The sequence below is a fragment of the Lepeophtheirus salmonis genome, chromosome 4 (assembly GCF_016086655.4).
Source record: "Lepeophtheirus salmonis chromosome 4, UVic_Lsal_1.4, whole genome shotgun sequence".
Lineage (NCBI taxonomy): Eukaryota > Metazoa > Arthropoda > Copepoda > Siphonostomatoida > Caligidae > Lepeophtheirus > Lepeophtheirus salmonis.
This window is the reverse complement of record NC_052134.2, coordinates 14,657,663-14,672,004: the sequence shown is the minus strand read 5'-3', so window position 1 is coordinate 14,672,004 and position 14,342 is coordinate 14,657,663. Positions and strand designations below refer to the sequence as shown.

The 14,342-nt window shown below is 30.8% G+C and overlaps 1 protein-coding gene across 1 annotated transcript; it reads left to right on the top strand.

The window, feature by feature from the left end:
* The first annotated feature begins 6,550 nt into the window (after window positions 1–6,550).
* Window positions 6,551–10,202, top strand: LOC121116857 (sodium/potassium-transporting ATPase subunit alpha). Its single transcript, XM_040711156.2, has one exon. The coding sequence runs from the start codon at window positions 6,799–6,801 to the stop codon at window positions 9,808–9,810; it is 3,012 nt and encodes a 1,003-aa protein (XP_040567090.2). The 5' UTR covers window positions 6,551–6,798; the 3' UTR covers window positions 9,811–10,202.
* Window positions 10,203–14,342: the final 4,140 nt, after the last annotated feature.

Genomic DNA, 14,342 nt, shown 5'->3' with positions numbered 1-14,342 from the left:
GCCTCAGTCACGATATTCACCGGATTTGGCCTCATATAACTTTTTTTTGTTTGTTCCCAAAACTGAAGAGATCTATAAAAGGACGGAGATTTCTAACGATTGATGAGATAAAGACTGTATCACTGGAAGAGCTCAAGGCTATACTACTGAAAAGTGCTTATGAGAAGTACTTCGAGGATTGGAAAAAGCATTGGCACAAGTTAATTGTATCTGAGGGGGTTACAACATAAATAACGATGAATTAATAACTCCTTTTTTTTCTAAAAATACAAAGTCAGTCACCTTAATTTTGAACACCCCTATATATATTGTGGACAAGTTGTGATAGCTATGCAACTCTAAAGTTAGATTTGTTTTATTTTGGGGCAAAAAAGAAGTGATTTTAGCATTTTTTTGATAGGGGATGTCTAGAATTGTTAATATATTTGTAACACTCCAAGGTCATATGTACGAAACTTGAATTTTTTTTCAATATGTATAATATATTTAATCATCGATTGGCTATATATTTACTATTGCATTTATAATCTTTTTTAGCCAAAATATTTTCAAATTTTCAATCTCATGTATCAAATATGATACTTATAGAATAAGGTCAAGGGAAAAATTAGATGTCCGTAATCAATAAGGGATTAAGATACAATCTTTAAAAGGTAGGAATTATTGTGATATTTAGAAGCCTATAAAATTTACATTGGAATATGGAATAAAAATGTTTTAAAAGCTCCGTAACTTTCCTTTCACCTCCAAGATGAAATACTTTTCTAGAGTTTTTTAGCATTACAACAGAACAAATATTAGAATAATTACTTTTTAAAGAATATTCGAGAGCAATGAAACACCTGTGCCAAACAAATAAAGTTTTTCGTTCCAAATTGGCTCTTTTAAATTATTTTTAAAAGGTTAGTACTAACTGTAAATGAGGTAAATTAAACAAAAAAAAAAAAAAAAATAGAATCTATGCGTGAGGATCAGGACTTTTCGGCACATGTGTTACAATTATTGATGAACAGATTGAGCATTTCTTTAAAATTTATTTCAGCTATGTTTCCTAAGAAATAAAGAAGTTTTCTTCGTATTCTAATAGAGATATAATAGCTTCATCATATTTAGGTAAAATGGCCTTTAATTTAGTGTAATTGTATCTTGTATTAATTAAGATGGTGAATTAAAATTTTATTCGAGAAATAAAAACAAAGTAGTTTTATTTCGGTTTTTTTTTAATTTTCAACATTCAAAACCTTGATTAGAAGGAGCCATAAAAGAGAATATTCTATAAAAGGGTTGAAAAGTTAAATATAGAAAAGTGCCGTAATCCTGGCTCTGTTATTTGGAAGATAGAAGGGGCGGGGGGTAATTCGGGGACTATTATAGATGACTCCCTATCAATACATTGATAATGACTATGGTTATAGTACACTTTATCGACAAACCTTTTTAACGAAAGGACACTTTGGGGAATTTGACGAAAAATTAATGAGTAATTCGATATCCGATCCGATTCAAAATTGAAGCTACAATACTAAATAATAAAGATTACCATTCATGTTATACCAACTTCAAAAAAAAAAATCTATAATTATTTGGCACGAATAGCAATGATAAAGTGTCAATTCGTTACTAAATAATTCATTTAATTATGAGGAAGTTTCTAAAGTTGGTTCGAACCGCTATTAGAATCGTTTTTATAGAGATATTGACAACCGCTCAATAAATAAATGAGAAGGATAAAAAAATTTAAAGTAGTAATCAGGTGTTGACTAAAATATGGCTGATCAGCCGGGGAGTTCTTAGCTACACACGCTCCATGCTACAGCCAAAACACCCACGAAATATCATTAATATGACAACATTGTTCTGGCTTTGATAGAAAATTTACTGTTTTCATTCATACATAGCACCGAAATCTAATCCATCTACTTAAAATTAATATAAAATGGTAATTTATTAAGATTTAATCGAAAAACAAAAACAGCATATACTATCATTGGAAAATATATCTCACTCAATGAAACCTCCGTTGGTATAAATAATTGTATAGATTCAGGTCTTCAAATATGCGCAGGCCCTAGAATCTAGAGCCCGATCTAAATTCTTGAATTCTGGGACGATTGAGTCGATCAGGGGCTTTCTGCTGGTGTGAGGAACTCTGTTAATCTTTGATGCGGGGTAGTTCTAGGCATTATAATCAGGGGCGTCTGCAGGTGGTACGCTGGAGTGGCTGTAGCTCTCCTCCCCCCAAAAAAATAAGGAATTTTTGCTTTTTACTAGAAAATTTAATATTTGATTTTTTTGTTTTAATTAATAATAGAAAAATAATTAATTTTTTTGTAAGGAGCTGTGGATTTTTTAATTTTTTTGTAAGGAGCTGTGGATTTTTGAATTTATTTGTAAGGAGTCGTGGATTTTTGAATTTTTTTCTGGAAAATTTAATCTCAAATTGCAATTTGTAGCAAATAATTAAACATTTTAAAGTGTAAAATTGTCATTCACAGGAGTGTCTGCACGAATAGATAGCTATGTTTAGATATATATATATATATATTTTTTTTTTTTTTTTTTGGGGGGCTTAGTTTTGAAAAAAAAAGTAGAAATATGAAGTTTTTTGGAATAAAAATAGAAAAATTAAATTTTTTGGAATAAAAATTGAAATTAAATTTGAAATATTAATTTTTTTAGTTTTAAAAAATAAAAAAAATTGAAAAACTTAATTTAAAATATCAAATTTCAAATCCACAGCTGTTCTTCAAATTAATTTTTTTGGAAAAAATTTCCAAAAATCAATAACTATTCAGAGAAAATGAAAGTTTTAGGAACAATATTAGAAAAATTAAATATTTTGAAAAAATAATTTGACAAATTAAATTCAACAAAAAAAAAAGCAAATGCTCAATTTTCTAGTTAAGATGAAAATTCCTTAATTTGGGTGGCTGTAGCCCCCCAGCCCACCTCTGCAGACACCCCCGATTCAGTACAAAGTGTTCTGCAAGATATACTACAACTGAAAAACACAGACCCGGTGATGACGGTCCTGTCGAATACTGAAGATAAGAATTTCTATTGAAAAGGAGTCAAAAAAGCCAAGAAAATAGTTACTTTTTTTTAAATGATGTTACAAAACAGCCCATGAAAGTAAAGGTGGGTTTAATATAATTTATATCTTTTCTTGCACTCTATATGTATGTATATCTATGTAAATAAAAGAATATGTTACAAAAATATAATTAGAAATGTATTACATTTATACTTATAAATTATGGTAATGACAACATGATAGAAGAAAATTATTAAAAAACTTACATTTGTATAAATAATACTCTCTGCTAAAAGAAATTATCTACTCTTGTTTAAAAAACATATATGCCACTATAAATAAATTTTGTAGAATAAACTATATAAAAAACTCTAAATTTTCATTTGATTAAAAGGTTTTTCCATATTGTTATCATTCAAATTGGACCATCAAATGTACTAAAAGATAAGTATGAAATAGGTTTGTGATTACATATTGAATAAATTTTCCCCACTTGAATTTATATCAATATATTGATATTTAGATTGTAAAAATAAATGGAAGTATATTGTGAGACTTTCTTATCAAGTTTTATTTTATTTTTAACTCCAATGTATGTATTGTATATATGTGTTTAACAAACTCTGTGTTAATAAAGCTTCAAGCATTATTTGTATAAGTTTTTGAGCTGACGGACAGTTGGTTCGTGAGATAAAGCATTGTAAGTGAAGCAATTTTATTAAAAAAAATATTTTTGTTTATTAATGAAGCATTGCTTTTTGGTCAAAAATAAAATAATACTGAAAAAGCCAAAGCTTGGGTTGAAAAAAATTATTCGGACTAAGCAATCATTAAACATGAGCCTCGTTAACATCGGACACTAAGGACTATCCGAAAGAGGCAGTAGCTCCATCACTATACTCTAGAGTCCAATTCACAATCTACCGAGTAGACGGCACACAATGAGGCAAATCCAAAGCGTGAAAAGATGCAAGAGTTTGCTTTTCATGGTTATAGGATAAGTATTCTGAGATACGGATGGGAAAACATTCATTGATAACCCTGGAAAGGGCCAAAATATCAACCAGGATTATTACATAGCATTGTTGGCACGTTTGAATGATAAAACTACGAAAAAACGACCCAATTCGAAAAAAAGGGAAAACAAGGGCATCAGAAAATTGAATGACTGCTATAATCAGAATATCCCCTCAAATGTTACTATATTGGATAAATAAATCACATGTTTCCAAACAAATATATTTTTCTGTGTCAGCTTACCACCTTTCCAGCTGACCTGTTATCATATAAAAACATAAAAGGTGGCAACTATGTAATAAGGTAGAGTCTTTAAGATGCAAAATTACCTGAGGAAAAAAATACCAAATGTATCAGATAGTAGGTTTTCCCCGATTTGCGTTTTATAAAATTATAAAGTAGTGTTTTCGATATTCACGAAAAGTGGTAATTGCATCTCTTTCCAGTCACCTTACGATAAGTATCACTCCCAAATTCTTCTTTCACTATACAAAAGTCATATTCCACATATATTCAAAATAAGATTGCTATAAAGTTTCACAAAATATTACAATATCAAATTTGAAGGCAAAAATACTTTATCGAATTATTGGCCAGTAATCCACTAAAAAAGGGTATGGAGGATAGGAAACTACATTATTATGACATTTTCTTTTCATAAAATGATTTTTAGTGACATTTGTATCGGCTCTACGGAACACTCCACGTCAAAATGTTTAAAAAAATATAACCAATTATTTCAAACTATGCACAACCCGTTAGATTCTAAAGTTGAATTTTTTACCAAAGTATAGATGAATGTGTAACGTTTACAAAAATGTACTTTCCTAATTTTCGATCCTATTCTGCCACATACTTCTAATTGGCCTCCAGTGGTCGTTTTGGCGTGAAAAAACACCAATATATATAATATTTTGTTTCAGGGATATTATTTTAATCAAAAAGAAGTCAATAATATAATTCATTTTTGAATTAGCAGAGAGAAAAAATATTTTTTGTCTTATAAAATAGATAAAACAATTAATCAAAAATAATTGTTTAAAGAGAACATACATATGTAGCATGTGAACAAAATCCAAGCTAAAATGTTTTTTCCGCAAATTTGAGTTTGTATTCTATGACGAATTATTGTCCATTTCTATAAAAACTCATTATAATTAATTTTTCTGAGGTGCCACAAAAAAATATCGTCACATTGAAAGAATTTTAAATGAACAGATTTTATTTAAAATTAAGTCAAATTGAACACAATGGCTATAATTGAAATTTTGCGCCAAAGGTATAATTGAGACAAACCTTAAATTGGGCATTTCTTCTTTTCTTAATAATTGTCATGATAGTTTTCACCGATGAAAAGAGATCATTCTAAACGTTATATGTATTCCATATTATAAAACTGTTTTATATTTGGAATTTATTACATTAAAAAAATATTCCAATCCATCTTTGTGTGAGAACATCTTTATGGTACAAAAATTTTATATACAGAAAGACTTAACTGAACATTTCAAAGTAATTTATAATATCTAATATTTTCTAACCTGGGATAGAAAGCCTTATATTTAACATGTGAAACTATGTATATGTTCTATTCACTCTGATGCAAACTCAAATTGGATGTAACAATAAAGTCAAAATGGCAAAACATGTACATATTGAGTCTGTTTATTCGAATATTAAGATCTGTGCTCAATAATAGAATTGATTTGGAAATATATTTAACATGCTTTTTTAATATAATTAGTGAAATGGAATACAACATTACCCCAAAAATAAAACAGTTTTTTAATAAACTACACACCCATCGACAATGGCTCAATATTACACTTTTTAATTATGTAATTTTTTTTAATTTCGTAAAATCTAGGAAAATGCTAAAAGTACTTATATGAGCTGAAGGCATTGCTAAAAATATGGTCTTTGTTTAAAAAGGTAGTCTTAACAGTGCTACTATGGAATCTCAACAAGTCATCATTTTCTATTATCATAGTTAAAATATCATAATTCAGTTTATGAAAGATTCATTTTTTTATATTTAGTACAAAGTACGTACTTATGAATTTGGATGAAGTTTTTTGGGAAGTTATATTAGAATTGCAGTCATTCGAAATAACTACAAGAAAAAGGATTGTCAGAACAACCACAAAATTTATTTTTTCTCGTTAGGGACTAGACCGATCAGGTCAATGTATATTAATGTGTTTTAGGGTGTTAAAAAATTTTGGGTGTAGAAAATCCCATTACACTAACAAAGGGTTAAGTCATACGAAATATGTACCCTCTTCTTGCAGTTTTTAGTAGCTACAATTTAACTACTAACCCTTTACTGCCACAGTACACCCTGTGACAGTTTTTCATCCATACATATAGATGAATTCTTCTCTATTAGTATAGATATAACTAAAGGACATTTCAATTTGAAATGTTAATAATTAATATTTCATTTAAAAAAAGAGTGTCTAGATAAGTATGTAGTAATATTGATTTGATTGGATTATTTATAGCAAAATCACCGTATCAAGTCATAAAAGATGCAATAAACCTTTTAAGTTTTCTAAAATGTAGAATTTAGTTTTTTAATTAATTATTTATAGGAAAATAAACTTTTATAATAATTATAGAAACAAAAAAGTATTTAAAAAATGAAATGGGTATTGCTCCTATAAAAATAAAGTGTATTAAAATACTGCCATAATTGGATAGGATAATATATCATTTGTACTATGTATGTATAATTTTTATTCATTATGTATACAATTTCAGGGGCTAATGATAAAATGGCCAGTCTCAAGCAAGAGCTTGAGCTGGATGTTCATAAAATACCTTTAGAAGAATTGGCAAAACGATACAACATAAACTTTCAAAGTGGATTAACTAGCGCTCAAGCTGCTGAACACAATAGAAAGTATGGTTTGAATGCTCTTACCCCACCTCCCACAACACCTGAATGGGTAAAGTTTTGTCAAAACTTATTCGGAGGTTTTGCTCTTCTTCTTTGGCTTGGAGCTATTCTTTGCTTCATTGCCTACTCTATTCAAGCTAGTGCTTATGAAGAACCTCCAGATGATAACTTGTACTTGGGTATTGTATTGACCGTTGTCGTAGTTGTAACGGGTGTTTTCTCCTACTATCAAGAGTCAAAATCATCAAAGATCATGGAATCATTCAAAAATTTGGTACCCCAGTATGCTCTATGCTTGCGAAATGGTGAGAAATTAAACATCAAGGCTGAAGAGTTAACACTTGGAGACATCATCGAAGTTAAATTTGGTGATAGAGTTCCAGCAGATATGAGACTACTTGAATCTCGGGGTTTCAAAGTAGATAATTCCTCTTTGACTGGAGAATCCGAGCCTCAGTCCAGGTCTACCGAATTCACAAACGACAACCCATTGGAGACAAAAAATTTGGCTTTTTTCTCCACGAATGCAGTTGAAGGTACAGCTAGAGGTGTTGTTGTCAATATCGGCGATAACACTGTTATGGGTAGAATTGCTGGATTGGCTTCTGGATTGGAAAGTGGAGATACTCCTATTGCAAAGGAAATTGCCCATTTCATTCATCTCATCACAGGAGTTGCTGTTTTCCTCGGTGTGACCTTCTTTGTTATTGCTTTTATCTTGGGTTACCATTGGCTTGATGCTGTCATTTTCTTAATTGGTATCATTGTGGCTAATGTACCAGAAGGTCTTTTGGCTACTGTTACTGTCTGTTTGACACTAACTGCCAAGAGAATGGCATCTAAGAACTGTTTGGTAAAGAATTTGGAAGCGGTAGAAACCCTTGGATCTACATCAACAATTTGCTCTGACAAAACTGGTACTTTAACTCAAAACCGAATGACAGTTGCACACATGTGGTTTGATAATCAAATTATGGAAGCTGATACATCAGAAGATCAAACTGGAACCTCAATGAACAAAAATGCCCCAGGTTGGAAATATTTAGAAAGATGTGCTGCATTATGTAATCGAGCAGAATTTAAAGCTGGACAGGAAGGTGTTGCTGTCCTCAAAAGGGAAGTAAATGGTGATGCTTCGGAAGCAGCTTTGTTGAAATGTACTGAGCTTACCATGGGAAATGTAATGCAATATCGAGGAAGGAATAAAAAAATTTGTGAAATTCCCTTTAACTCCACAAATAAATACCAAGTTTCAATTCATGAATCTGAAGATAACAAGGACAGACGCTACATTTTGGTAATGAAGGGTGCCCCAGAGAGAATCTTAGAGAGATGTTCTACAATAGTGATTGACGGGCAGGAACTACCTTTAACTCCAGAATGGAAAGACAAGTTTAATAGTGCATATATGGAACTTGGTGGGCTTGGAGAGCGTGTTCTTGGATTTTGTGATCAACCATTAAGTCTTCAAAAATATCCTGAAGGTTATCCTTTTGATGCGGAAGATGTGAACTTTCCTATTGAAGGACTAAGATTTGTAGGGCTTATGTCAATGATTGATCCTCCAAGAGCCGCTGTACCTGATGCTGTCGCAAAATGTCGTTCTGCTGGTATTAAGGTTATTATGGTTACTGGGGATCATCCAATCACTGCAAAAGCTATTGCTAAATCTGTTGGTATTATCTCTGAAGGAAATGAAACAGTTGAAGATATTGCTGAACGAAAGAATATTTCTGTAGATCAAGTTAATTCAAGAGAAGCTCATGCAGCTGTTGTTCATGGTGGAGAGTTAAAAGATCTTCCAGAAAAGGAGCTAGATGATATATTGATGTACCACACTGAAATTGTATTTGCTAGAACTTCTCCGCAGCAGAAATTGATTATTGTTGAAGGCTGTCAGAGAATGGGTGCTATTGTTGCTGTAACTGGTGATGGTGTCAATGATTCTCCTGCATTGAAAAAAGCTGATATTGGTGTTGCTATGGGTATTGCTGGATCTGATGTATCAAAGCAAGCTGCTGACATGATTCTCCTTGATGACAACTTTGCATCCATTGTAACTGGTGTTGAAGAGGGAAGATTGATTTTTGATAACTTGAAGAAATCAATTGCTTATACCTTAACCTCTAATATTCCTGAGATTTCTCCTTTCTTGCTTTTCATCTTGGCTGATGTACCTTTGCCCTTGGGTACCGTAACCATTCTTTGCATTGATTTGGGTACTGACATGGTTCCTGCAATTTCCATGGCATATGAAGAAGCTGAATCTGATATCATGAAACGTCAACCTCGAAATCCATTTACGGATAAACTTGTGAATGAACGCTTAATCTCTATGACATATGGACAAATTGGTATGATTCAAGCCTCTGCTGGTTTCTTTGTGTACTTTGTAATTATGGCTGAGAATGGATTTTATCCGTCCAAACTCCTTGGTTTAAGAAGAGCCTGGGATTCGCATGGCGTAAATGACTTGCAAGATTCAATGGGTCAGGAATGGACCTATCACGATAGAAAAGTACTTGAGTACACGTGCCACACAGCCTTTTTTGGCTCCATTGTCGTTGTACAATGGGCTGATCTCATTATTTGCAAGACAAGACGTAATTCCGTCTTCCAACAAGGAATGAATAATATGTTCATGAATTTCGGTCTTATATTTGAAACAGCGCTCGCTGCCTTCCTTTCCTATACTCCAGGAATGGACAAGGGTCTCAGAATGTACCCATTGAAGTTTCATTGGTGGTTCCCTGCTCTGCCTTTCTCCATCCTTATCTTTGTTTACGATGAATGTCGCAAATACTTGCTCAGAAGATATCCACCAGGTAGTTGGATCGAAAGAGAAACCTACTATTAAAAATTATATAAAAAATGCTCAATTATTGTAAAGCTATGTTCGCTTGCTAAGTAGTCGTGTATCAGTCAGGTAGTTATGTATTCTTCTCTTATTTTCATGTAACTTTTATTGTGCCAAAAGCTCCAAAGCATTCATTAGTTTTTTTTTGGTTTTTTTTAAATATTTAAGATAATTGTTATTACTATTGTCAAAGCTCAAAGTAATTATCTTAATGTTTCCAAAGAGAAAAAAAAATTAGAAATGAATTCCTATATTTAATAGAATAATGTTGGTAGTGAATGTTTTGCAGTTATACTCATGTTTAGATTTAAATGTTGCATGCTATAATTTTAAGTTTTCAAATTTCATTCAAATTTTATCCGAAATACAACCCTTTTAAGTATTAAGTTAAATTTTGTGTATTCATAAATAATTTATGTAGAAAACAACTTTGTATTGAAGGTGATGACACGGAGTTATTCCTCTAATTCGACAATTTAGTTGTTGTATTTATTATACAGCTCTGTAGAATAATCCTTGGGAAGAATTGGTAACTACTATTCAATAATTTTTCCCCCTTTTTTTAAGGAAAAATGGCTAAATATAGTCAAGGTAATGACGTGCCCAGTGAAAATCGAATCATATAATGTCATAAGCCTTCCAATTTTTTTATAATTATTGTTCATATACGAGGGAGGTGTTTTCAAAAAGTTAGGTGACTTTTAAAATTTTGTAGGCAACGTACATTCCATATGCTCGATTTGTTTATGTTAGTACACTCAAAACAAACAAATATTTAATGTTTTAGCTATATAATATGTTTAGTTTGTTTTAGAGAGGCATAACGGTTATAAGTATATTGTTTTTGGTGAATTAGCATCAAATTTTGTAAACAAAAAGGATACTAAGTGCTCCAAAACCCTTGAAATGTTGACAATGGTATACGATGAAACTGTTCTGAATAAATAAAAAATGTTTTCAAGGGGTAAAAACTCTTCCAAGTATAGTCGAGATGATGCCAATGACGAGAAATGAAGTTCGATCAAACGTCAAAGCTCGATGTTTTTTTTTTTTTTACTACCGTGGCGTAATGCTTCAGGAATTCTTACTATATGGTTGTAAGGTCAATAAAGAGTATTATCTTAAAGTTATGCACCACTTGCAAAAAGCTATACGAAGAAAACGTACGGAATTGTGGAAAAACTATTTGCTTGTGAGATATTTTTTGGCCAAAAACAACACCATAATCAGTTGCAATTAGCCTCAGTCACGATATTCACCGGATTTGGCCTCATATAACTTTTTTTTTGTTTGTTCCCAAAACTGAAGAGATCTATAAAAGGACGGAGATTTCTAACGATTGATGAGATAAAGACTGTATCACTGGAAGAGCTCAAGGCTATACTACTGAAAAGTGCTTATGAGAAGTACTTCGAGGATTGGAAAAAGCATTGGCACAAGTTAATTGTATCTGAGGGGGGTTACAACATAAATAACGATGAATTAATAACTCCTTTTTTTTCTAAAAATACAAAGTCAGTCACCTTAATTTTGAACACCCCCTATATATATTGTGGACAAGTTGTGATAGCTATGCAACTCTAAAGTTAGATTTGTTTTATTTTGGGGCAAAAAAAGAAGTGATTTTAGCATTTTTTTGATAGGGGGATGTCTAGAATTGTTAATATATTTGTAACACTCCAAGGTCATATGTACGAAACTTGAATTTTTTTTCAATATGTATAATATATTTAATCATCGATTGGCTATATATTTACTATTGCATTTATAATCTTTTTTAGCCAAAATATTTTCAAATTTTCAATCTCATGTATCAAATATGATACTTATAGAATAAGGTCAAGGGAAAAATTAGATGTCCGTAATCAATAAGGGATTAAGATACAATCTTTAAAAGGTAGGAATTATTGTGATATTTAGAAGCCTATAAAATTTACATTGGAATATGGAATAAAAATGTTTTAAAAGCTCCGTAACTTTCCTTTCACCTCCAAGATGAAATACTTTTCTAGAGTTTTTTAGCATTACAACAGAACAAATATTAGAATAATTACTTTTAAAAGAATATTCGAGAGCAATGAAACACCTGTGCCAAACAAATAAAGTTTTTTCGTTCCAAATTGGCTCTTTTAAATTATTTTTAAAAGGTTAGTACTAACTGTAAATGAGGTAAATTAAACAAAAAAAAAAAAAAAAAAATAGAATCTATGCGTGAGGATCAGGACTTTTCGGCACATGTGTTACAATTATTGATGAACAGATTGAGCATTTCTTTAAAATTTATTTCAGCTATGTTTCCTAAGAAATAAAGAAGTTTTCTTCGTATTCTAATAGAGATATAATAGCTTCATCATATTTAGGTAAAATGGCCTTTAATTTAGTGTAATTGTATCTTGTATTAATTAAGATGGTGAATTAAAATTTTATTCGAGAAATAAAAACAAAGTAGTTTTATTTCGGTTTTTTTTAATTTTCAACATTCAAAACCTTGATTAGAAGGAGCCATAAAAGAGAATATTCTATAAAAGGGTTGAAAAGTTAAATATAGAAAAGTGCCGTAATCCTGGCTCTGTTATTTGGAAGATAGAAGGGGCGGGGGGTAATTCGGGGACTATTATAGATGACTCCCTATCAATACATTGATAATGACTATGGTTATAGTACACTTTATCGACAAACCTTTTTAACGAAAGGACACTTTGGGGAATTTGACGAAAAATTAATGAGTAATTCGATATCCGATCCGATTCAAAATTGAAGCTACAATACTAAATAATAAAGATTACCATTCATGTTATACCAACTTCAAAATAAAAAATCTATAATTATTTGGCACGAATAGCAATGATAAAGTGTCAATTCGTTACTAAATAATTCATTTAATTATGAGGAAGTTTCTAAAGTTGGTTCGAACCGCTATTAGAATCGTTTTTATAGAGATATTGACAACCGCTCAATAAATAAATGAGAAGGATAAAAAAATTTAAAGTAGTAATCAGGTGTTGACTAAAATATGGCTGATCAGCCGGGGAGTTCTTAGCTACACACGCTCCATGCTACAGCCAAAACACCCACGAAATATCATTAATATCACAACATTGTTCTGGCTTTGATAGAAAATTTACTGTTTTCATTCATACATAGCACCGAAATCTAATCCATCTACTTAAAATTAATATAAAATGGTAATTTATTAAGATTTAATCGAAAAACAAAAACAGCATATACTATCATTGGAAAATATATCTCACTCAATGAAACCTCCGTTGGTATAAATAATTGTATAGATTCAGGTCTTCAAATATGCGCAGGCCCTAGAATCTAGAGCCCGATCTAAATTCTTGAATTCTGGGACGATTGAGTCGATCAGGGGCTTTCTGCTGGTGTGAGGAACTCTGTTAATCTTTGATGCGGGGTAGTTCTAGGCATTATAATCAGGGGCGTCTGCAGGTGGTACGCTGGAGTGGCTGTAGCTCTCCTCCCCCCAAAAAAATAAGGAATTTTTGCTTTTTACTAGAAAATTTAATATTTGATTTTTTTGTTTTAATTAATAATAGAAAAATAATTAATTTTTTTGTAAGGAGCTGTGGATTTAATATTTGATTTTTTTGTTTTAATTAATAATAGAAAAATAATTAATTTTTTTGTAAGGAGCTGTGGATTTTTTAATTTTTTTGTAAGGAGCCGTGGATTTTTGAATTTTTTTTCTGGAAAATTTAATCTCAAAATTGCAATTTGTAGGAAATAATTAAACATTTTAAAGGGTAAAATTGTCATTCACAGGAGTGTCTGCACGAATAGATAGCTATGTTTAGATATATATATATATATTTTTTTTTTTTTTTTTTTTTTTTTTGGGCTTAGTTTTGAAAAAAAAAGTAGAAATATGAAGTTTTTTGGAATAAAAATAGAAAAATTAAATTTTTTGGAATAAAAATTGAAATTAAATTTGAAATATTAATTTTTTTAGTTTTAAAAAATAAAAAAAATTGAAAAACTTAATTTAAAATATCAAATTTCAAATCCACAGCTGTTCTTCAAATTAATTTTTTTGGAAAAAATTTCCAAAAATCAATAACTATTCAGAGAAAATGAAAGTTTTAGGAACAATATTAGAAAAATTAAATATTTTGAAAAAATAATTTGACAAATTAAATTCAACAAAAAAAAAAGCAAATGCTCAATTTTCTAGTTAAGATGAAAATTCCTTAATTTGGGTGGCTGTAGCCCCCCAGCCCACCTCTGCAGACACCCCCGATTCAGTACAAAGTGTTCTGCAAGATATACTACAACTGAAAAACACAGACCCGGTGATGACGGTCCTGTCGAATACTGAAGATAAGAATTTCCATTGAAAAGGAGTCAAAAAAGCCAAGGAAATAGTTACTTTTTTTTCAATGATGTTACAAAACAGCCCATGAAAGTAAAGGTGGATTTAATATAATTTATATCTTTTCTTGCACTCTATATGTATGTATATCTATGTAAATAAAAGAATATGTTACAAAAATATAATTAGAAATGTATTACAT